The sequence below is a fragment of the Pungitius pungitius genome, chromosome 13 (assembly GCF_949316345.1).
Source record: "Pungitius pungitius chromosome 13, fPunPun2.1, whole genome shotgun sequence".
Lineage (NCBI taxonomy): Eukaryota > Metazoa > Chordata > Actinopteri > Perciformes > Gasterosteidae > Pungitius > Pungitius pungitius.
This window is the reverse complement of record NC_084912.1, coordinates 11,275,890-11,298,946: the sequence shown is the minus strand read 5'-3', so window position 1 is coordinate 11,298,946 and position 23,057 is coordinate 11,275,890. Positions and strand designations below refer to the sequence as shown.

Genomic DNA, 23,057 nt, shown 5'->3' with positions numbered 1-23,057 from the left:
CTGCAGGACCTGGAGACAGTGACCCACCAGGCTCTGTTGAAACTCTCTACGAGAAGTGTTGGCCACAACCATACAGTGAAACACAAGATCTCTCACCACACTGTCGAGGCCACTGCCTGGGATGGAGGAGGTGGGGGAACCAGTGAGCAGTAGTAACAGACTGTTTCTCCTCCCTGTGTAATAGCCACAAGGACCCAGCGATCCACTGTGGCATTCACTCTGCAGAGTTGTAACAATGTCGCTCACTGTGCCGTGCACCTTGTCCAGGATGTACCTCTTGGCTTGCTGTGCCTGCTCGCTAGTCGGGTGTTTGATGCTTGTGCACATGGCTGTGTGCAGCATGGAGACACACCTCCCGAGGGTCTCCAGGGAGTCCAGAAGCTGTTTTGTTTGTCGGGGGTCCTGCAAGGCGTTTGCTCTCTCAATGGTCGGTTTGTTGAGGAAAAGCAAAGCCTCAGAGAACACCTGGAAAGATTTAAGTAGAGACTCGATGTCAGAGGCAGAGCCGAGCTCAGATACGCACTCCGAAACCCGATCAGCAGCAGCCACCACGGTCCTGACGATGGCATCGTCGTCCACTAACAGAACCTGAGGGGAAAGACGGAGAGGGGTTTGTTATGGCTTTAACGTTACAGCAACGCTATCAGCGTGGAACTGTGTGCTGTTATTGAGAACATGTAAGCAGGCAGACGCTAGTTTCTGTGAGTATCATATATAATGACCTAGTCAGGCAATAATCTGTCACTGTTTGAGTATAACAACTCAGATAAAACCTAGAAAGGAAAACTATAGGGTTGTATGCACATCAATTAAAATGCATTCCCTACATCTGTTTATTTCTGAATGTGTAGGTTCTTATATATACTGGTAAGCCTCTCCAGTAACACATTTGCAGTCTGATTGTAAACCAGGAGCAAAATAATGCGACTTCACTTTGGTTACTGCCAGGAAGACGTTCTGCGTGGCAGTGATGAGTTCCTCCCTGTGCTCAGTCACACCGGGCTGAATGCCGAGTTTCTGCGCTGCCAGCAGCACATGCTGACCAGACACGGTGACGGTCTCCAACAGGGACGACATCTCCGTGTGAAAAACCTTGTCCTCCGTGTCACTTATTTGCCTGGAGGAAAAACGCCCTCTAGTCAGTCAGGATAATGCATCACACCTACCTTCTTCTTCTTCTTCAGCTCGCCAACGTACGCACCTGGAGGCCACTGCGGCCATGTTCCCGGTGGCTTTGGCCACGGCCCGAGCTGCACCCTCCAGCCGACATAGCTGCTGAGGTCCGTCTGCACTCTCACACAGCAGCACCAAGTGGCACAGGTGACTGGCGATCGGGGCGACCACCTGCTCCACCGCCGCTGTCCTGATCAACCCGTGATCGCATAAAGAGGACATGGTGATCGGAGGCGGTTTTTCTCTCGTCAAAAGAAAAGAAGATGTGTTCACTGTCGTAGCTGAATTAATAATGAATGTGCTCGTGCTTCGCATCAGTGTTTCATAGCAACTGGGGGTCACCTGACCTCACACACTGCAGCCACTTGTTTTTGGTGTAACTTGAGTAGCTTGAGTTTTTCTTTGCACAGGTTTTCTAGTTATTTAATATTTTAGTGACTTTACAGGCTTTTGAATTTGTCCAGGAAGGAACAAGCTTTAATGAGAGTAAATATTGCACCTTAGATCTTAAGCACAGATAATGGATTGTCATCAATTGCCTGCATAAGGTTCAACAAAATACAATTTCAAGAGTTTTTTAAAAACTTTGAATATGTAGTTCATATAGTATGTAGTTTGTGTGTGTACAAGCAAAACCAGCACAGCAACACACACCTTCAAAAAAAGAAGTGAACTAACAAACAACTACAACCAACAAAACAGCATACAGAGACATGAAATTTCACTCCACTTTTTTATCAACAGATAAATATACAGCTCCAACATGACTTTAAACATCAAACATACACACTACATCACACTATAATGAAAATGATATTCAGTGACAGTAGTATACTCAGAACAAATAAACCAAATAACGGTGTGAGGACGTCATCACAGTTAAAATGTATCATAGAATCGTGTTGGTTCCTCTGCATAAAGGTAAATCATCGGTTTAAGAAAATCAGAGGGAGAACGTGAATGTGTACAGTATATGCTGACATGCCAGTGGAATTAAATGATAAAATAAACCCTATCGGATCATTAAAAGATTCATACAGCACAAAACAGAAAACCAAGCAATCATAGTGAGCCATAAAGTGCGTTAGCACTGTCGTGTGAAAAATGTAAAAATATAATTTTAGTTCTTTGGCATTGCACATTTAAACCTGACTGTGGACTACTGCAAGATATCCGTTTTGATATAATTAACTATTGTCCCATTTTAGCCGCAGGATTTTGTTTATTTCTCCATATTTATCTGCGATAAAGCTACGCAAATGTATAAAATTGTTAATAATTGTATTTATTTAGGGACCTTAAATATAAAAATTCACTGTGGTCTGTAAACCTCTAATCACAATGAAACACAGCTTTTAGAAGACTCAAGAACATTTGAGTACTGAGATGCTCTGACATTCCTTCATGTTGACTTAAAATGAGCTTTTCCCATGAGTCTGAAAAAGCTCGTTTATGTGAAGTGATTAAATGCAGCACATTCCCACCTATTTCTAGGCCACGGCCCCAGTAAATGACTTTCATCTGGCCATAGAGCGCAACATATGTCGAATTTCACACTAAATGCCTATACAATAGTAAATACAATATGGTCTACTTCAAAGAAGTCTGCAAATGTTTTGGGGAACAGAACTTGATCAGGAATAATGTCATGGAGGATATGATTCATATCTTATAACACTTCAGTCTTCACTTGAACCTGGAAGCCTCAGCTGCATACCTGAGCAACAGATCCTGGCAGATAAACGCTACTCCCACATGTTCATCCAGATGTAACATGGACAAAATCACTTTGATACAGCCACCTGTGAGACCTAAACACAAATGTTTCAATGCCAACCATAACAAATGGAATATTTATGAATCATCTCAAAACTTGAAATCTGAATGTTTGATCCACAACCGCTTCATGCGTGGATAGTAGAGGAAACATGGCAAATCAAGTGTTAATGAAGACTCCTTTCCTGGGCCAGATCCCAATGTCCTCAGCGCCTCTCCGACCTCCCTGACAACCCCAATGGATGACACGAGGACAGCGTTTGAGTTGTGTGTGTGTGTGTGTGTGTGTGGGTCCGAAACACCGAATTAGCTCTGGCTTGTCATCGGTGGGAGAAAGCGATGGTCAGATGTGTAAACCAGATATTCATAAGCTCGGAAATAGTAGAGAAATGATACAATTTTTCACTCCAAGGAATAACTGAATATAGAGACAACTCTAATCCTATACTAAACAGGACATATCTTTGGCGTAACAGCAGAGCCATGGAGCCAAGGCATTCATTCTTATCTAACATCAGTGCTTTTAGGAAAAACCTACTGGAGATACAGTATGTTTATAATGGCCCGTCAAAACCCCACCTCTTCTTGAAGCCCAGGTTTATACAATATGGCTTGATGTGTATGTATAAAAATAAAATAGTTGCTATGTTAAACAGCCCTGAGGGTTTTATTGTCCATCAGTATTCACACTGTCGCCACGACCCTGCAAAGGACGTGGCTCTCCATCGACGGCCCCGCTCTCGCTGGCTGGATTCCACTGCAAGTGTCCTCTGCAAGACACAATGTCCTTTCTGAAGCCTGATTCCTCCCACAAAAAAAAAATATAAGTCTCCAAAAAATATGGAGAATATTCTTCTCTTCCACATATGGAAGACTGAAGGGCCTGGTGCCACTGGGGCGGCTGGGCTGCGAGACCACGTGCTATTGGACCTTTTCTCGACCCAATCCCTAATCTCATTGGCTCCTGTGGGACCGCCACTACAAGTCTCAGTGGTTCTTCTCCATCCAGTCCCAGCTTTCGTCACTGTCCTTCCTGTTCTTCTCAGCCTCGATGATCTCTCTGTAGCGCCGACGGAAGAATCCCATCTGTCAAAGAACGAGAGAAACCAAAATGTTGTTCACTACAAATCACATATAGCTGTATTACTGCTGAACACTTTCCAATCATCACTTTTTCATGTACATTTTCCTCTCTTCACTTGGTCATTTACAAACAAATATCATCCATCAGTCAGAGGAAAGTGTTTACTTTTAGTCACATCTGGCTATATTTTACATTAAAAGGTATAAAGGACATCCCTTTTAAAGGGAGCAGAAACCTTTGGTAAGTATCTGGACTGGAGTAATCGAACAATAAATATGTGCATATGTAATGCACACTGATCTTTGTGTGTTAATGAATGGTGATGCAGTGTCTAGAACTAGGCCCATTTGTTGGTGCATTTAGGGACACTCATTGTTTATTCTGGGGCTCTACCACACACTTGATGATCTTTTATGCAAAGGTTCAGGTTTTCATTTGACATAGCTTGTGACTGCAGCGTTATTCAGCAGTTGACTCTCACCAGTGTCACTGAATGCATCACGGATGTGACGGAAGAATCTCTTCTTTCAAATTATTACAATAATAACATATGGTTTGAGCGATTATCATTAAGTTACCATTGAGTTCATTATGATGCAATATAACATGTGAAAAAGTAATGAAAGTATGGAGCCAGCAGCCGATTCTTACTGTGTGTCTAAACAATGGAATGATGCCTCTCCCACTACGACTCCATTCATTTATCTGCATTTCACAACCACATGTATTGATACTGACCTGTACTCTCCTCAGGCATTTCCTCAAAAGAGCAATACAGGACATGTGCCGCTCTTGTATGTGGGGTTTATTTTGTCAAAGTCCGAGGACATGGGGAACGGGGGTGGGGACCTACATTCCAAGGTTTTGTTGTGGTATTCCCGCCGGAAAATGAAGCAGCACAAAAGAAAGGAGGTTCTGTGCTGATGGGGCCTCTGGACATTTCCTCTTGGAGATTCTTCTTTAGTGTGAGTGGTATGGTGTGAATTATTGTCAGATCTTGGACTTTCATCCATTTCATGGATGTTAAAGGCCCAAAGCAAGCCCCCCCCCCTCCCTGCAGCTGTCTCTGCACAACTGGACACTGTGCAGATACTGAGACACAACGCCTCTGGCTGTGACAAGTTTGTGACAACTATCACTTATTTACTTCAAATATTACGAGAGAGACACGTTTTTTTGGTAAGTTTGTTGACTAATGGGGTAAACTGAAAAGTCCCAGTCAGTGTTTATGTGTTGTTTACCTTCCAGAGTAGCACCGCTAACAGCAGAAAGATGAGGATTCCCACCAGCAGACTGATGGCAATGATCCAGCCGACTACGTAACCCCTGGGTTCCTGACTGTGGAGGGCCTCGAACACCAGCTGAAACACAACACTTTCCTCAGTCAGTGAGTCACACTCAAGTACAACACACACACACACATGGAAGAGTAACCATTAAGTCATGTGCTGATAATGATGCAATGCAGTGCAACAACAACAACCCACTTCTTACGTATTGCAGATATTTATTAATTTGAAGAAGCGCAAAATTCAATCCGTTGTTTTGTTCAGCAGAAAAGTAATACAAATGAAGCAAAGCTTAGCATGCTTATGGTAAATATGCCACAAAGTTGAACCAGTACATATACGATTATTTTGATGGTGAGTATGTTAGTGAGCTGACAGTATGACACGATGTTGCCCTTCCCAAATATCACATTATCTTGCTTAACTTGTTTCACTTCAAACTATGCTGTTACCATTTCAGAAATGACTAAATAATTCACTACTGAAGTGTACAGTGCTGCAAGCTCCTTTGAACCATTTGAATGATGTCTTGAGACGCCAACTTCTCAGCCAAAACCAAGCGGACAAATGAAGATTAATCTCCGCAGAATAGTTTCCCACATTAATACATTCTTCTCAATCCTGGCTTTGGAATCCGTTGCAATGCATGCCAGGGCCTTTGTGTGTACAGCAGATTAAAGCTCCACTGGTCGTTGCACTCTCCCAGTTTAAGCAATCAGGTCATTCTAGGAATGTATAGTTGAATGCGAAGGTCATTAAACTGCAATGCTAATATGTAACTTGCGTGGAGTCAGTATGTTTACATGTGGAGGGATGTGAAAAAGCGCGCTTGACGCTCTGCTAAAACCGGCTTGCTGTGAGCGATACAACCAGGGCCCACAAATCATACTTCCCAGTGTGTATTTTAGCCAGCAGGCTTCCTGGGGGAAAAGGTAACTGTGTTTACCAAAACCTAGAAGGTGGGCTGAAAGAGCAGCATGCTATGGACACATTCATAGCAGGTCTACATTTTGAAGTTCAGGGTCAGCAGGGCGCGGCCCCCGGTCAGCAGCCCAATCACTTGAGAGACCCCACTGCAAGCATGCTGGGTGCTCAATATAATCATCACATGTGATCTGGTGGGCCATTCAATCACTCAGCAAGCAACAGTAGGGGGAGGGTCTGTCCTTGAGCACAGCTGAGGCCCCGACTCAGAGGCCGATAAAAGTGCCCCCGAAGAGTAAGCCCACAGTCCCCAGCTGTTCTCTGGGCTCACAGCAGCAGCTCGAGGATTGTTCTAACGACAGAATAATGGACTCAGCGTTTAAAGATCAAATAAGAGCACTGTCCGTAATAACCAACAAAATCTTCTGCATACCCTCATACTTCACTGCCTGACATTATAAATACAAATGTGTACAGGGTCGTATTTCCTCACCTCATGCTTTGGAGCTTTAACTGGCGCAGGGTTGTAGCAAAACATCAATTTTGTGTTTTAAAAAACGATCAATTTCATGTCACTGCATCTGAAGGGTCGTTGGCTAGAGGGAAAAGTGTCAAAACACGTCTCTACCTGATGACATTTGGAAATTAAACTTGTCATTGAAATTATTATTAACCCCTGTCCCCTTCCAAAAATGATAAAAATATATAAAAATAAAAGTATTTATATGTATGTATGTGTAGTATCTACTCAAAACCCTTTGCTAGTACATCGGTGGGACACTAGATGGCACTCTGAGGCCCTCCACTCGGCCCTGGCTGGGAAACGCTTCCTTTAGGGTGTGGACAATATCTCTGTGGGTTTGTCATTGTAAGAAACTACTGTCACCTGCAACTAGAGTCATCTGACCGAATGATAAGTGCTGCATTACGTAGACATCCGGTACCAAAAGCTGCAAGGCTAGATTTCACTTATTTGTGACTATAAATGTAGTTTAATAATTTAACTTTTTTCCTGCCAAATGTGGCTTTGATAGAACAAATAATGTAAGTACAGGGTGAATGGGCTGTTAATAATATACTCACAGAAATGTCCTCTGGCAGGCCGTTTGGCACCTCTACTGCTCTGTCATTTACTTGCACGCTGCCTCTCGTCACAAACTGGATCACAGAGGAACTGTCCTGTGGTTTGAGAGAGTCGGTCACTGTTACAATTAGAATCACAACGACCGGAAACTAAATTTAACAAGCTTCTGATAGGTTTCCTACCCTCTTAAGAATTTCAACATTGAGTAGAAGCTTTATATCTATGCTCAGAGCCTCTTCTTTTAATTGTGGGCCCAGACTGCAGGAGATGGTCATGCAGGCTCTTCCAGGCCGGTCACAGTCCTTGAGAGACAACAGATTTTGAGGGAGAGAGAAGTATGTATAATAAGAAGATGTTGCACTGACAAAAAAACAAACAAAAAAACGGGAACCCTCACAGGGGCCAACTTTTAGTGACCTCAGCGGTCAAAGAGCAGAGTCGGGCCTGCATACTTACTAAGACCTTGCGTCCTGATTTGGTGAAGAATGCAAAGATGGAGTGGAAGATGCTGTCTCTGTCCTGGGGGATGCTGCACGGTGTCGGGTTCCTGTGAGGGGTGCAGTTCCCTCGGCCCTCCGTTACCTGGGGGGGGGGGGGACAGCTGCATTGACTAGATGTTGCATCAAATCTAATGAACACTAATTTGTCATTGTTGAGGAGGAACGTTTTTTCATGACAATGTTACGTTAAGATTCAGTGTTTGAAAGCAAAAGTGGACTCGTGAGCACTTTATTCACCTAAACTGGCCCGATCCCACTATAGTCTCCAGGGCTCAGAGGAAGTTCTCCCTAAAAAGAAGCTGCTACCCCGCCCAGCCAGATTTCCCATATGGAGTGATTTAGAGGTGTCTGCTTTACTGCCCAGCCCCCAGGGCACACTTTCCCCTCTCCTCCGTCCGACCTGAAGCTGTGGAGGTGGAAATCTCCTCTGGCCTTCCTCATTGTCCGCTCTGTTGAAACCCAGCGTGCCTCAGCTTTTAATGTAGAACATTTCTCATGTCCTGTTTTTCTGCTGCCGTTGCTGGTGTAAAGATGCATAGGCTGCACTAACTTTAAACCTCACTAAATTCACATTAAATAATGGCGATTGAGGGACTTTGTAGAGGAAAAACTAGTCAGAAACTTGTATATCATGTGTGAACAAATGGAGCTCTGTATAACTTGTCAGAATATCTTGCACCAAAATCTAAGTGAGCCACAGGCCAGACACACAGCATTAATGTGTATCCCGGGGCTCGGGATGGTACTGGGCAGTAGCCAGCCCTGCAGGTGTCCCATTCCCATTTCGTGCAAGCTGTCTGATCCCCTGAAAGTGATTCCAGATGGGCTCAAGGAAGGTGGGATACAGTGAACCCCGTCTGCCCATTCACAGTGTATACAATTATCCGCTTCAGCCCCCCCCCCCCCCCCCCCATGATCTACCTATATGAAATGAGCAATGTAAGGGTTAAGATAACATTTAAAGCCAGAGGGAGTATTGTGTTTCTTTATCCAAATATAAAATGTTGTGAAACTAAATGGTTTCCTAGCTTTGGTAGCAACATCAACACTTTGGCTTAGCTTTTCACGGGCTTGTGGTACCTCACACTGAGCCTCCTATGCCATCATAAAAGGCCCACCGGTTAAGCAGCTTTCTATTCATAAAAGTGTCCTTTGAGGTGGATACAGGCATCTGTGCCATGAAGAAAAGATCAGGAGGGTGTAGGAAAAAATAGCTAAAACTATGTCTGGCCACAGGTGAAAAAAACAATAAATTAGGATTTGGTTGAGATAAATAATGGTGATGCAGCAGCTTTTGGCATCCACCTGTGTTTCAATGATGTGGAACATGTCAGCTCCGCTGCCAGCCAGCCGGTTGGGAATCCTGATGTCAACAGTGGAGCCGGGCAACCTGCTGGGCCCCTTGTTTATGGCCTGGAAGCACATGAAGACGGAAAAAGATAGAGACAAAGGGAATGAAAGGTGAATATGTAAAGAAGCATGGACAAAACCCCCAAAATCCTACGCCTTCTCCACCAGCAGTACCTGGAATGTGAGATTGAGAGGCTGAAAGTCACACTCCATGTCTTCCAACTGGACGAAGCGAGAGGCATCAATGTAGTTTCCATAGACAAAGGAGCTCGGTGTCACCACACTGCGGACAGCAGAAGATGCATCAACAGTAACTAATAAAATGCTGACAGAATTAACCTAAACAAATGGCTTCATGAACATCTCTGGCTTCAGTCATGTTATCAGCGTTGTCTTAAACAGTTTAGATACGAGTCGGATGAATCCAGCTTTGCGCTGAAGCCTCCCTTCACATTAAAGACAGCACACACACACACACACACACACAGCAGCTTTATCAGATGTCAGACCTCTGCGGCAATTGGGCTGTTTTACATCCCTCTTCCTTCCCTGTGAAGCGGAGCTTTCAGAGATAAGGCTTTTCAAGTTGACATGCTCCATACTGACAAAAACCCTCCCTCTCCTCCCAACAGCCTACAGATGGGATACCAGTTCAAGCTGGTTTCAGCTTTAGGTTTGTTTAATAAGCAACTGCAGCTGTTATGGTTCGTTGTGTTCCTACCCAGTAATCGTTGTGTCAGTCTCGTGAACCAGAGGGATGGACAGATCCAAAGTGTTGTCAGACAGGTTGTGCTCAGGATTGGCGCTGTAACAAACGGGGATAAAGAGCATGAAAACTGCATTTTCTCTACGGGGCATATGTCAAGGCACCCAAAAATGTATGTGGTTATATTTTGGACCCTTGAGGCTCACCTTTTTGCTTGAACTGAGAACTGTAATGTGTCATTTTCCCCAGAAAGCTGACTTGTGTCAAAAATCACTGCAAAATGATACTGGGAACAATAAAAAAAAAGAATAAACCAGGAGTTCTGCAACTGAAACAATTTTGGACATTTTGCAGTGAGTTCTCTGTTGGAAAAGCTACCTTAGTCTGCGCTCTCATGAAGGGAAATCCCACGCTGCATTTGAGGAAGTCCAAATCAACAAATCCACAGGAAATACCCTTCTCTTCCTGCAAAAAGACAGATAGACAAGAGAGTGAGAGGAGGAGATAAAGCCAGACAGACTGGAGACACAGTGGGCGACACTCAGTGATGAGAGACACAAAGAGGAAGCAAAGTAGACAAGACGCAGACTGTGATTGTGAACACTCTACTGAGCAAAAAGTCTGGTAAAAAAATGCTAATATTATAGATAACGTAACCACATATGCATGGAGAAAGGTAACAATACACCGATACTGCAGCTTTAAAAACACACAAGGACACACATGCGCATAGACACACACCCGCCAACATACACAGTAGGAATAAAGTTTATTGTTAGGAACAGACTTCTATATGTAAAAGAATAGGTATTCATTTTGTATTGAAGTTCTGAATTAGGTTAAAACGAAGAATGTACAAAGCAGTGACGGCTCACACATGCGAGCGGCTGAGTAATTGGACGACCTCCAGGCTGCGTGTTTGGAAGCTTGTCTAAACAATATGGATCTTCGCCGGCTGCGCTGTGTAAACACTCGGCCTTGACCCTACCAGGAGTGAGAATTCTTTTGGCGGGAGTTCACTAAGAGGCTGTCGGCAGAGCTGGTGTGCTGGGAGCATGAAAGAGGGTAGAAATTATTCACCAACCATGTTTAAAGGAAGAAAAAAAGAAAAAGAAAGACGGATAGCGCTGCCGGAACGTTCAGCGGGGGGGCTAAAGCTGAGTCATACAAAAGGCCTGCACGCGCCGTCTGCTGTCCAGTTTGGACTCATGTTTATGACACGTTTCAGAAGGTGGATAAAGAACAGAAGGGGGAAGGTTGTCTCTCCTGACATATTTAAAGGCAGACCTTCACCCACAGAATCATCCACACTGCTGTGCCCATTATTCAGCTAATTCCTGGTGAAAATCCAGGCTGGGGCGGTTCCCTCCATCTTCTTTAAGTCAGCCTAAAAAAGCAGTGCTGCCCTTTACATGGAGACTGTAACGAAGCCTGTAAGGTGGGGGGGGGGGGGGGGGGGGGGGCACGACTGGCAATGATGGAATGTCCTCCATTTCCTGTATACCTTCATGCTGCAGTGCAAACACTGCTGGTCCTGTGGGGCTGGGCAGGATTGTGGAAGTCAGTCTGTTTACCCATCGTCCGCCTGTTGGGCCTCCGTTGGGACAAAAGTGACAAAGTCTATTGTCTGTCTCCGTTGGGTTTTTCACAAAAACGGCAGGCCAATAAGTATCACGGGGAATTGTTTGCCCTGCTTTGGTGTTGTCTGAAGCCTCTTGTGGAGAAGTACATCGATGGTGATGACAACAAACAGAAGGCCCATTTTCTGCAAGTCTTTTTATGTCACCATCAACTTCTAGCTCAGTCTGCCTTATTTCCTGCTTTGGATGTTCCACATGAAGTAGGTGTGAGAATTAAGATTTACCTTTGGTTATGTAGCATGTACAAGGCTCCACCTCTCCAAAAAATTGTTTTTTATAGTATCTTCTATATCTTATAGTTAGGTTCAAAGGACCGCTGACAATTCACGACTTCACACAGAAGTCTAATCCCCAAAAACGTATTTAAAATACTCATTCTGCAGAATGACCGCGTTGATAGAGGTGTTTATATACACTGATTATAGAAAATATAAAACTTTGCATACATACATTTTAATGATTCATGCTCTGTGGTTTCAATTAATTAATTGTAATATTTATAGGCAGTCAGGTTTGTGTGAAAAGTTATACATGGAAAAGTAGCGCATAACTATGACTTGCATGTAAATGAAGTGTAGCAAAAGGCACAGTGTTGACATATAAAGAGGAGCAGAATAAACCACCGACCCAAACAGCTGCAACAAAGGACATGAGCTAGAACTAACAATTCCTTGAAAAATAAAGAAAAAACAGAAGCCGGTGTCTCTGAATCCCACAGGAGTGAAGTCAGTGCTCCTGAAACCAATTCACCTCCACAGCGTTCTGACAGGTTGTGTTGCAAGAACAACAGAAAGACAACACACCCCACTCTCAAATATGAGCAGGGAGCACAAGTTCACGCGTCGCTCTCTGAGGAAGAAGCCTCAGGGGAGGACTGGAGGCTGACCTTAACTTTGCAAAAAGGGGTCACATCATCACCTTGGACTTGGCCAGTCATAATTGGAAATGTCTAAAAGGGTAGTAAACCTGCTCGATGGCCTCTTTGTCATCTCTTCCTACTGTTCACTTGCTGCTCCCTTTATGCAGAGGTCCACTCTGACTTATCAGGGTCCTGAGCACAATAAGCCCCTGTGGCTGCTGGTAACTTGATACTTAATTAGTTCATTAGATTAGCCATGAAACTCAAACCGAAACACTGTTTTTCTAATATTTACCTGCAGTTTGTATTCTATTTGAATCAAATTACAGTTTTGTTTTGTTTCTTTTCTAAATTATTTCACACGTTATGTTATTCAGAGAGATGATCTTAACCACAGGGTTCAAAACTCAAGGTCCCTTATGAGACAAGAAGCCTTCATGATGGATGTCGTCCCCTCAATCATCTGCTGAGCCCGTGCCGGCTGGCGTTGGAGAGCTCTGACTGACGTGGCGTCTTTTTCCATCATTGCAGCGAGCGAGCGAACAGACATGAGCACAGGCAGAGGTGGCCACTGTAAAACCAATCCAGATGTATCACACCGTGGTCTCTTGGAAAACGTTTCTCAGGTATAATGTGGGATGGCAGTAGGTAGATATTTCTTTAACAGAGACCAAATGCTGGAATTCTTTTTTTTTTGTTGGGTGTGAGGTTCGGACATGGTCGGTCCTAATCCTCATTTTACATACCTGCATTAAACGAGACCCCCTTTTTTTTGTCATGAGTAATGCGATTTTAGGTCAAGCATGTGTGAATGTGTGGCCTGTGTGTTCTGATTTGTCCTCGTGCACACAGCTCGTACGTTGTTGACTTGGTGCGTCTGCCTTGAATGAGTCAGAGAGGCGTGTGACAGGTCGGCCCATTTACTTCTCAGTGGAAAACTAATGCCGTTGGGCTGCTAAATATATGAATGGCTCTGGGTCCGATTCCTCCACATCTTTCCAGCCAAACAACCAAATACGTTTCAGAAACAAACACGTGAACATCAGTAAACAAACAGCCGATACACGAAGAGCAACAAGAATAACAGACCTTCTGCCAGAAGTTGATGTAGAAAACCTCTCTGGAGAAGTTGAAGTAGATGTTGGTGTCGTAGGCGTCGTCCCCGGCGTTAGAGATGGTCAGGTTCAAAGAGACATTCTTCACTCCGCCAAGGGCCAGATGGGGTTTGCTGTGCGACCTGATGGGAATGTCAAATAAACGATGCAAGTCAGAGTATAATTAAGCGCCTTTAGACAACTGTGGCATGTCACAAAAGGAGCAGAGAGCTAAGATGTATAAAAACATCAAATCTAAGTTTATTTTATATCGAGATCTTTGCTTTAAAAGTTCAAAACGAGTGGCCGCTTCCCATGACACACGTATGCTCTCACTGAATATACAAAGAGCAAAAGATACACAATAAAAAGAAAAAGGAACTCCCTAAGTATGGAAAAACATATGGATATCCTCCAAGCATGCGTCATGGTTCCACTACGCACCCACAGGGGCTGTGACGCCTGCTTCCTCAGTACCAAAGAAGACCAAAGCAGAGAATGATTCTAGACTGTCGAGGAAGTCAACGGTTTTCTGTTGTTTTTTTTTTTTACCCAGAGAGCAAAAGTTTCCCATGGAGGCGGAGGTCTGCAGCACAGTCGTCTGACAGGCAGTTCTTCTCGAACCAAGTCTAAAGAGAAATCAGTAAAGTGCACAGTTCATATGACATCATGCAGTCATGCACACAACACAACAACCGCTCATTCAGACTAGGGGGCAGTATTGTGTTGTTGGTGGAGCTGTCTAGTAGATTTCTTTTATATGGGGGGAGGCCAGAATCTTCCCTATTTCTGGTGTATTTTTTTAATCAGTCAGGATAATCTTTTGCTTGAGGTTAAATCATGAAAGGAAACTTAAGTCGAGCGCTAAAGTTCGATGTTACGATCTTCAGATAAATGGAATCTGGAGGTGTTGAAAGACGCAAATCCCTCCGATTTTCAAGAAGTGCAGACAGCGGGGAAACACATGTGGGGCAGGTCAGAGGTGGTTGCAAAGAAAATAAATGAATCTGTCTTTTTGGATTCCTCTCAAGAAAAGCTAACACAGACAATAATAAGCTGGTAACCCACACCAAATCATTACAACCTCAATTTCAGCTATTTCCTTCGATTCTTCTGCAGTCCGAAAATAATATATTCTTTACAATCAATTGAGGGGATGAACTAAGATAAGAATTAGTTGACAATAACAGCTATTTTAGATCAAGATAATAGGATGGTCACCCTGTTACAGCACTTCTGAAATAATTCCCTCATCAAAGACAACGATTTATACCAACATATCAATAAAGAAATTGAAAGGTGGTTCACATAGAACAACATTCTCTGATGAATCATGTACTTCAATGTGGGGCCAGAATATATTTTTTAATTAAATAACATTAATCATCCATTGTACATCCAAGTCTTGCCACAGGAAAACAATGCAAAATAAGCCCTGAAACCTTCTAATTACACCTATTTCATATTATATTGATTATTATATTATATTATAATCATTTCACCACAACATGTTACCTCGTTCCTTGCCGCGATCTTGTTTCCTTTCCTCCAGCGTAGCACGGGCGTGAGCGCGGGCAGGTCTCGCTCTTGCTGTGCAGAAAGCACATGCTTCCCCAGGCTGTAAGCCACCTCGAACGTGATGGCCGTGAACACGTCCTTCACGTCCTTCTGCAGAGAGCACAAAAAAAAACGGCTTATTGCAAAGACATAGCGCCGACGGAGACAAAACTATTCACACTAATCTGAAAACTCAAAGAAATAAGTGCCATGCGACAGCCTGGATGATAATGGTGGTAATTCAACATCTTTCTCCAATTGACGCCTGGCGCAAAGACTGATTACACCGCCGATTATACAGTCTGGATGTGATGTTATTGCTCTAATCACTGCGTGAGAGATCCATAGGGTTGATCGCAGACGTCGTTAAATTGATGAAATGATCTGAATTAGTTTAAATGGACGAGTGAAACACTATTCCTTCATTGTCATTATGCTTAAAGTTATGAAAGCAGGGTTTCCAGCAAAGGAAAGTCATGGATAATTTTATTAACCTGCTGGCAATGTCTCGGAGAGGGATCTTTGTGTTTTTGGCAGCTCCAACTGGGACCACAAATGAAGTGTTTGATTTGGCATCACGTTTGGAAACAACGCAGATGGAATGAAAAGAGCTAAATTTGCTCAAATCCCATATCTTCATTAGATGACAGCGGTGAATAACGTACGTGAGAAAAGCCGACACCGATCTCTTCTGTCCATTGCAGTTAAACTCAACTCTTTGAAGGTGGCTTGGTGGCCTCTGGCTTAGAGTTTAAAAGCTGCAGCAGAAACGCACACAGACAAGCTCAATTCCCGCTCTATTCCTGTGCCCAACTTATGTCCAAGAACATGGAGCCAAACCCACAAGACAAACACAAAGGGCTTCCCTGTGTCTTCCGGTGGTCACTAAGGCCACTCGTTCTTTTGCGCTTTCTCCCTTCTGACGATTATTGCAGCTTTTTCCAGTGGGCAACCACCCATCCTCTTTCCTCAGGCAGTCCGGGCTTTGAACACATCACCAGTTAAGAGCACACCCATCAACAGTGAGATTCAGAGCTATTGCAGGACATGACTAGACAATTTGGAAATTGTGCTAGAGACAGATAAAGATATTAATCATTTAACCTTGACTTATCATGCCATTAATAACATTTTCCAACTCCTCAACGTGCCAGACTAAACGGCACATAATCAACTGATCCACTAACTGCTGCTGTCTAAAAATGACAGCATCAGCTGTCCAGTGCAGGTCAATAGTACGGCTGAGTAGCGCTGATGCAAGAGGCTGGCCTCACATCCTCCACTGGACTGCACTTCATGCCTCATTAGACTTGTAGACACCGTGTTGTTTCTACTAGTCTGTTGTCTCTACTGGGAGGTAACGTGACACAATGCTGTAGTCAGTGCTGGAACAGTCGCTGAGGCGAGCAAAGCCCTCAACCCCAACGGCCATTAAAACCCAATGCTTGAAATGGCCCCTGTCCGGTGGCCTCTGAGTGAACTGACCCCCCGGGACTCGACTGCCGCAAATTCCCAGCGTTCATCTCACATTTTCAGAGAGCCAGAGAGGAGCTGGGGGACATAATGAATGGAAATGAAGTCTTTTTGTTGAGCCGTCCCATGGTTAAAGAGTGAAATTAATGCATTAGTAAATCATTAAACTAGTTGAGCTGTGAAGGGTTGCCTGGTCTGTTTTTTTAAACAGAGCATCTATTACTGCGCACAAACAGGAATCTCTTTCTTCTTGAAACACCGCTAACACACAGCAAGCACACATTGGAAGTGCCCGAGGCCTTTCGGTAACACTTGGACTCAGCTTTTATTATCCCATGATCTCTGCTGCCAACTGCCCCACCCATGTCCACACCCCGGGCCCAGGCACCTACTCACTGCTGCTCCGGCCTTTAATTCCTGTATTCATGGAACAGAGGAGTTCCTGAGCTCCAGCGGAGAAAGACACAGGCTAGTGTTGACTGCCTGCTACCTAGAACTGTATGGAAAGAAACGCAACAACGGCTCCTCACATGCCACGCAGCTCGGGTCATTCTCTCCTCAAAGGCCTCCACTGTGATGGCCCTCATTTAAAGATGGACAGCAGCAGGGTGGGTCCATATCAGATAAGAGCCAAAGAGCGTTACAATGAACGTTGATATTTAAAGCTGCAGGTTAGTTCAGTTTCTGTATTTCTTAAAGCAACAGTATGGCATTTAATAGAAGAAATAATGTTTGTATGACCACTAGTTTATGGTGCCTTAAGTTAGCTAGATTTAGTAAATTGGTGGTTTTATCACCGCAAAACAATTAAAACTAGACAAAGACACCTTAATATAGATCTCTAAATAACAACTTCAAGAGTTTCAAAATGTACACACCTTTGTTATAAATTGTCAGAGAAAAATAATTCACCCAATATGCAATTGTGAGCTCCTTGCTTCCAAGGTGACTGTAGAGTACATCAGCAAAATGAATAGATAATTACACAGATATTTCTGTCTGTTTGATAATGGAGATTTCAAACATAGTGGTTTTAAAGACGTTGAAGTATTTTTTTCAACGTCAATGCCTTCGGGTAGGAAAAACTGCCAATAAAAATAGGTACATTCCCATCATGGACATTAAAAATAGCATAAACCTTCATCATTCCATTGACAATTGCGTCATAACTACATCTCCGACTTTCATAACAAACCAAAACGTTATGGCTGTTAAAATACACGTATCACTACCAACCATGTTATGGGTGAGCGAGCGCACTGTACCAAGATGGCCGCCATGTGCGGACGCTCTCACGGGACGGAGGACGCGGACATGTTTAACGAGCAAAAGCACTGCTACTGTACGCTTTGATCGGACTTCATTGCACATAAAGATTCCCCCCCCCCCCCCCCCCGAACGCTGCTTTGAGCTGTGCTGCAGTTATACTCTCGTCTTGCAAGCTCGGACATCTCACATGTTAATCTGATCAACAAAATGGCAACGCACCAAGCGGCTCGCTGCGCAGCTCCGCCGTGGAGGGTGCGGGGGCAGCGTGACGCGAGGCCACAAAAGGCTCTGATCTTTCGTTTAAAAGCCTCGAGCTTGACCGAAACGCTCGAGAGCTTCTCTCTCAGGGAAGCAATAGCCTCAAGAGCGCACAGCTCTGAGCCTGGTGATCGGAAGTCTTTATTAACTTGTGACTGAAACGCGCACGCAGCGCTCCTTTTTAGGACAGTGGCTGTTTGGACAACTTACAGGTTGAGGCCATTTTATTCACGGGCGAAGCGCCAGGGATTCTTGGTCTGAATGGAAAAACCTTTTTAGTTAAGTGAGGAATGGGTCCAGCCTGTCAGAGGCTGGGATTTTGTGTGTACCAAGGCACACCAAGACAACTGCAAATTTAAAGTATTCACAGTAATGTCAACAGTAAATGGCAGACGTGCACTTAGGCAGCTTATCCCAGTTTGTCCTTGAAAAGAGTCGAGTAGAGAGACAATTGGTAAAGTTCTCAGTACGTTATCGCTCTGCCAGATTGACTACAGGTCAAACTACAGCAGCTGCTCAGCTCAGAGTAGGTTAGCAGATGTTGAGAAGCATTGAAGGCAAACTATGTGTAGGAAGGAGTGTTGTCTAGTTGTTTAGGTTGTGCCACTTTCAAGCAGTTGGGTGTGAATAGCTTCAGTCAATCTGTGCGAAAAAAAATCCTTGTTCTCTTAAATCTTTCCGGTCATGTGGGTCATGACAGGGATATCAGATTGTGTCGATGCTTTGGTACCATCACTCTTTAAAATAACTGCAACCTCTAATGTGTTTGAACACATTGCATGTGTATTTTGTCATGTTTCTGATCTTATTTCAGTGTCATTTGATTTCTTTCTGACATTTGGGGGCTGAACACATTCTTCACTAATGAAGGTTGTACCAAATTTACACCTCAGGCAGACATTGGCATTCATGTGGATTGGTGGTTCTGACTGACAGGAGCTCTCATTTTTATCTCTGGAGGAAACTAGGGTTTTAATACCTTCAGCCTGTCCAACACCTTCTGAGTGATCTGAGACCACCAGTCATACCCATCGAATGCTTTACGCCTTTGAAAACTGCTCCAATTTAACATGAGCCATGTTTACTCCAACCACTGGATAATAATTCAGCCCGTCTGAAGTTAGTAGTAAGCAGAGATCCTCAGATCTCGCTCCAGCTTCAAGCACCAGCCTGATAAATCAAACACGGCAACTCCACAACCTGTTGTGCATCAAAACACAATGTTCCCGAAAGACCAACAGACCGGCTTTACAAAAGAGAACGGCACAGTTCATCGGACATTGGGTCAAAAACAAAAGCAAATGTGTTATTATTGCTTCTACTGCAGGGATAATGTTAAATATTAAGCTAATTTAGTAAGAATAGAATAGAAAACAACTGAATGGATTAACAAAGTCGTACAAGTAACAGTAAGTAAACAGAGAAGTGGATGAACTTTGCACAAAGAAAACCCCGTCTGACTGATATTGCAGGCCTCATCACGACTAAACACCAATAAATACTGTGTTTCTCTGATGTTCCTGCTGCAGCATACCAGCAAGAACATCCACTTGCACGAGTACACACAACAGTAAAATGACTCCACTCAATAAAGATCCCAAAGGTGCAGATAAGGAGGTATACATCTCCTTCGCCTTGGAAAACCCAAGTGCATTCAAGTTATTGCTTTTTTTAAACAACGTTTCACGTAAACAAAAATTACAGGAAACTTTTACGGTCTTGCATGCATCATGAAGGAGGCATTTGACCCTTGGACAGTTAAAACCACAGCTGGGATTTATAAAGGAGGAGAGAAAGGTGCCTCACTTCCACGATGGAATTTGGCCGATGGATGATGTTCACTGCTCAAACATAGTAAATTCATCAGTGTACTATTTCTTTTACTACATTCCACCAACAACAACTTGATTTAACACCAATGCTGACTGTAGCTCAATTAGTTTCTCATCTGGATCTGAGCCAGCCTCCAATGAACAGATGTGCTCCTCACTCGGATCCCACATTGTTCCCAACGCATTGTTTATTCCTGGCCAATTTTTGATATCTTTCCAAAAGGTCATTTGAGAGCATTACAAGACTTTTCACACTTGAAATGACCCCAGAGCCGAGTTGTAGGAAGTCAGCGGGAACAGGAGCAAAACTGATGGTGAATTTGTCTAACAGTTTCTGCATTATAACCTCTTCATTCCCCAAATTCTCGACCCGTCATGTAGCTTCCTTTAACCCCTCGCTGATCCCTATTGAAACCTGACTGATGGGTTTGGAGTCACCACAGGGACAAAAGCACAGCTCCCCTTAGAAGCAAAAACAAACTAGCGCTGAGGGAAAAAAAAGTAGAAAAATCCAGATGAGATCCTTTTAAGGAAGCAGATTTGAGTCTTGAGATCTGGGAGTAAAATAGAAACAAGGTTGATTTAGTCACCACTTACATTTCTATTATGTCCGAGGCAATAATGAGAATACTACTTCTACCACTAATAATAATAAGAAGAAGAAGAAGACTAATGCCTCAGCTGAGATTACAGCGGTGTCTAAATCACTTCCGTGTTCACTTAAATAAAATGGCACAGAGCAAAGGCACCGAGGAGTGAGGAGTGATAAGACAGCATTATTTTGTTTTATACATCTAAAAGCAACAGAGCTTTGGAAATGTTGTTGCTGTTTAGAAACAACAACATGCATCTGAAGACTTCCTCTCTCTGAGAGATTAACTCCCCTCAACGTCCCGATAAACGTTATCGGAGCATAAACAGGAAGTTGGTTATCTGCACTCTTACACTATTATTGGACTGGAACATTTTCCCAAAGAATAAAGAGGACTTAGTACATTTCATAGTTGCTGAGTTTTGTCTCACGTCGTTATACATGACACCAGCAATGAGGAGCAGCTCAAAATGCGCCGGATCGAGAAGGTCCTCAAATGCTTCCTGCAGACAATTGCTGTTCACCAACGCCGGATCACTTCACTGTTATTGATGGAGCCATTGTTTTTAGACAAAGCCCAGATATCACTGCAGCGCGGCAAAGCTAATCTGTCCACGTGCACCTGAGGAAGGCAGTTTGCCGTCTCCCAGGGACACAAACAAACGTCTTGTCTACATATACTTATTCTGCTTCCTCTGTGGCTGATTCCGCCTGTTTACATAGGAAGCAGAATTTGATGTGGACACCACCCCAATAGAATATACTCAAAAATTAAGAAATGGGACAAGTAGTAGAAAACAATAAGCTGGTTGCTCCCAAATTGCCAAGAAACAACGCCGAGTGATGAAGCAATCATGACCTTTTGTGCTATTTTGGTGTGGTGAAGCACAGTCCACACCACACATGTTTTTACCCAACACGCACACACACACACACACACACACACTTAACACCCGCACACACATATGTGCTTCCTCTGCAGTGGAAGTGGGAATCATGGCTAGAAAAACTCTTTCATTGTGGTCAGACTTGGCCACCCATTACTTTGCCTTGCGGTGGCATCGTGTGGCAGTAACACGGCCAAAAGACTACGGGAACATTCTGCCCAGCATGCTTTGCTGCCAAAATCAACAAATCTGCCCCACCTTCATATGAACAACGGCGCATTTACTATGGCAACAACACAAAGGATGGATCTAATTAGCAGTGATGGCAAGAAAAAACCTCAATACAAATGCATGAGGAACTTCATGAGGAAAAACTTGTTTTATTGTAGAAAAAGTCTTTTGCGCTGCCAAAACAAGCCATGGAGAAGAACCGTTTCATACTCACTCTGACACAACCATGTAGGGAAATCCTGACCAAAACATTACCCTGAGCTAAAATAAACCAGTGCAGCTCTTCTTCAGTGTCCACTACGTGGTATTAACACTAATACACGCAGACCACGCATTCAACTTGTTCATCTGACAGTGTCTTTGACATTTTCCACTCGATTTATTAGCGCAGCTCACAGCCCGTATATTTTACCCTTTTTTTTTTTCTTCACTATAGCCTTTAAAAATAGACTTGCTGCGATGTGTAATAGAAGACATCTGGATATGATTACCGGCCTGCTATATACTTTCATTGTATCAGCTCTCTTGGCCCGAGGTAAATGAAACCGGGGGAACGGCATCGGGGGAATTGCACGTTTTTGTTGAACTGTAAAGAGGCAAACAAAGCAGGCAGTGTGGCAGCGGCTCCGCTCTGGGTTTCCACGTGCCAGACCGCCTCGAGGGACTCTGTCTCACTGCAGATTCTTTGGGATGCAGCGACAGGAACTCCCGCTTTGCTTTGCTTTGCTCTCCAGGGTGTCCCGTTTGTGTGCAGCATGTGGAGCCGACGTGGGTCAAACAGCAAGCATGAGTCATTATTCACATTAGTTTTGAGGTCTTTGGAGGAAACAGATTAGTGGATTCCGCTGCATAATGTACAGTCCAGAAGTGGCCCATCACACAAAAATGTAATACACTTTCTGTACTTTTTCTTACTACTAACTTCAGACGGGCTGAATTATTATCCAGTGGTTGGAGTAATCATGGCTCATGTTAAATTGGAGCAGGTTTCAAAGGCGTAAAACATGCGATCGGTACGACTGGTGGTCTCAGATCACTCAGAATGTGTTGGACAGGCTGAAGGTAATAAAACCCAGTTTCCTCCAGAGATAACAGATCTTTACAGTTCCTTTTGTGGGACCCACATTCAAGTCTTTAAATCTTACTTAAAAAATTGACACGTCTTTTGACCCAATCTGTTTACTATTGAAGATTAAAGAAAACATGGAAATAGTTCAAAATGTTACGGATGAACCACATCAATGATTCAACAAATCCATTTGCAGTAAGGCTGCAGGCTTTGTTTTCTAACAAAATACAGCATGTCAATGATGGATGTGTCCATCAAGCTTAGCCAAATGAGATATGAGGTGCTGCATGACGCAAACACACAGGTACAGAAGGTAAAAACATCAGCTTATTTTCCAATGCATTTGCATTGGTAATAACTGTGACAGGTTAGACAGTTCTGTAACTTCACAGACCATCATCTCATGTACC

At 43.6% G+C, this 23,057-nt stretch overlaps 1 protein-coding gene across 1 annotated transcript in view; it reads right to left on the bottom strand.

The window, feature by feature from the left end:
* Positions 1 to 1,584: 1,584 nt before the first annotated feature.
* Positions 1,585 to 23,057, bottom strand: part of itga9 (integrin, alpha 9) — a 37,838-nt gene continuing 16,365 nt past the window's right edge. Inside the window, exons 16-28 of the mRNA XM_037464984.2 lie at positions 14,995 to 15,147; positions 14,032 to 14,108; positions 13,475 to 13,622; positions 10,265 to 10,351; positions 10,093 to 10,172; positions 9,902 to 9,985; positions 9,355 to 9,463; positions 9,136 to 9,243; positions 7,787 to 7,912; positions 7,513 to 7,632; positions 7,330 to 7,425; positions 5,275 to 5,394; positions 1,585 to 4,035 (exon numbers count right to left, since the gene is read on the bottom strand). Of these exons, the coding sequence (XP_037320881.1) occupies positions 3,937 to 4,035; positions 5,275 to 5,394; positions 7,330 to 7,425; positions 7,513 to 7,632; positions 7,787 to 7,912; positions 9,136 to 9,243; positions 9,355 to 9,463; positions 9,902 to 9,985; positions 10,093 to 10,172; positions 10,265 to 10,351; positions 13,475 to 13,622; positions 14,032 to 14,108; positions 14,995 to 15,147 (1,407 nt within the window). The 3' untranslated portion in view covers positions 1,585 to 3,936. The remainder of the gene's footprint in view (positions 4,036 to 5,274; positions 5,395 to 7,329; positions 7,426 to 7,512; positions 7,633 to 7,786; positions 7,913 to 9,135; positions 9,244 to 9,354; positions 9,464 to 9,901; positions 9,986 to 10,092; positions 10,173 to 10,264; positions 10,352 to 13,474; positions 13,623 to 14,031; positions 14,109 to 14,994; positions 15,148 to 23,057) is intronic.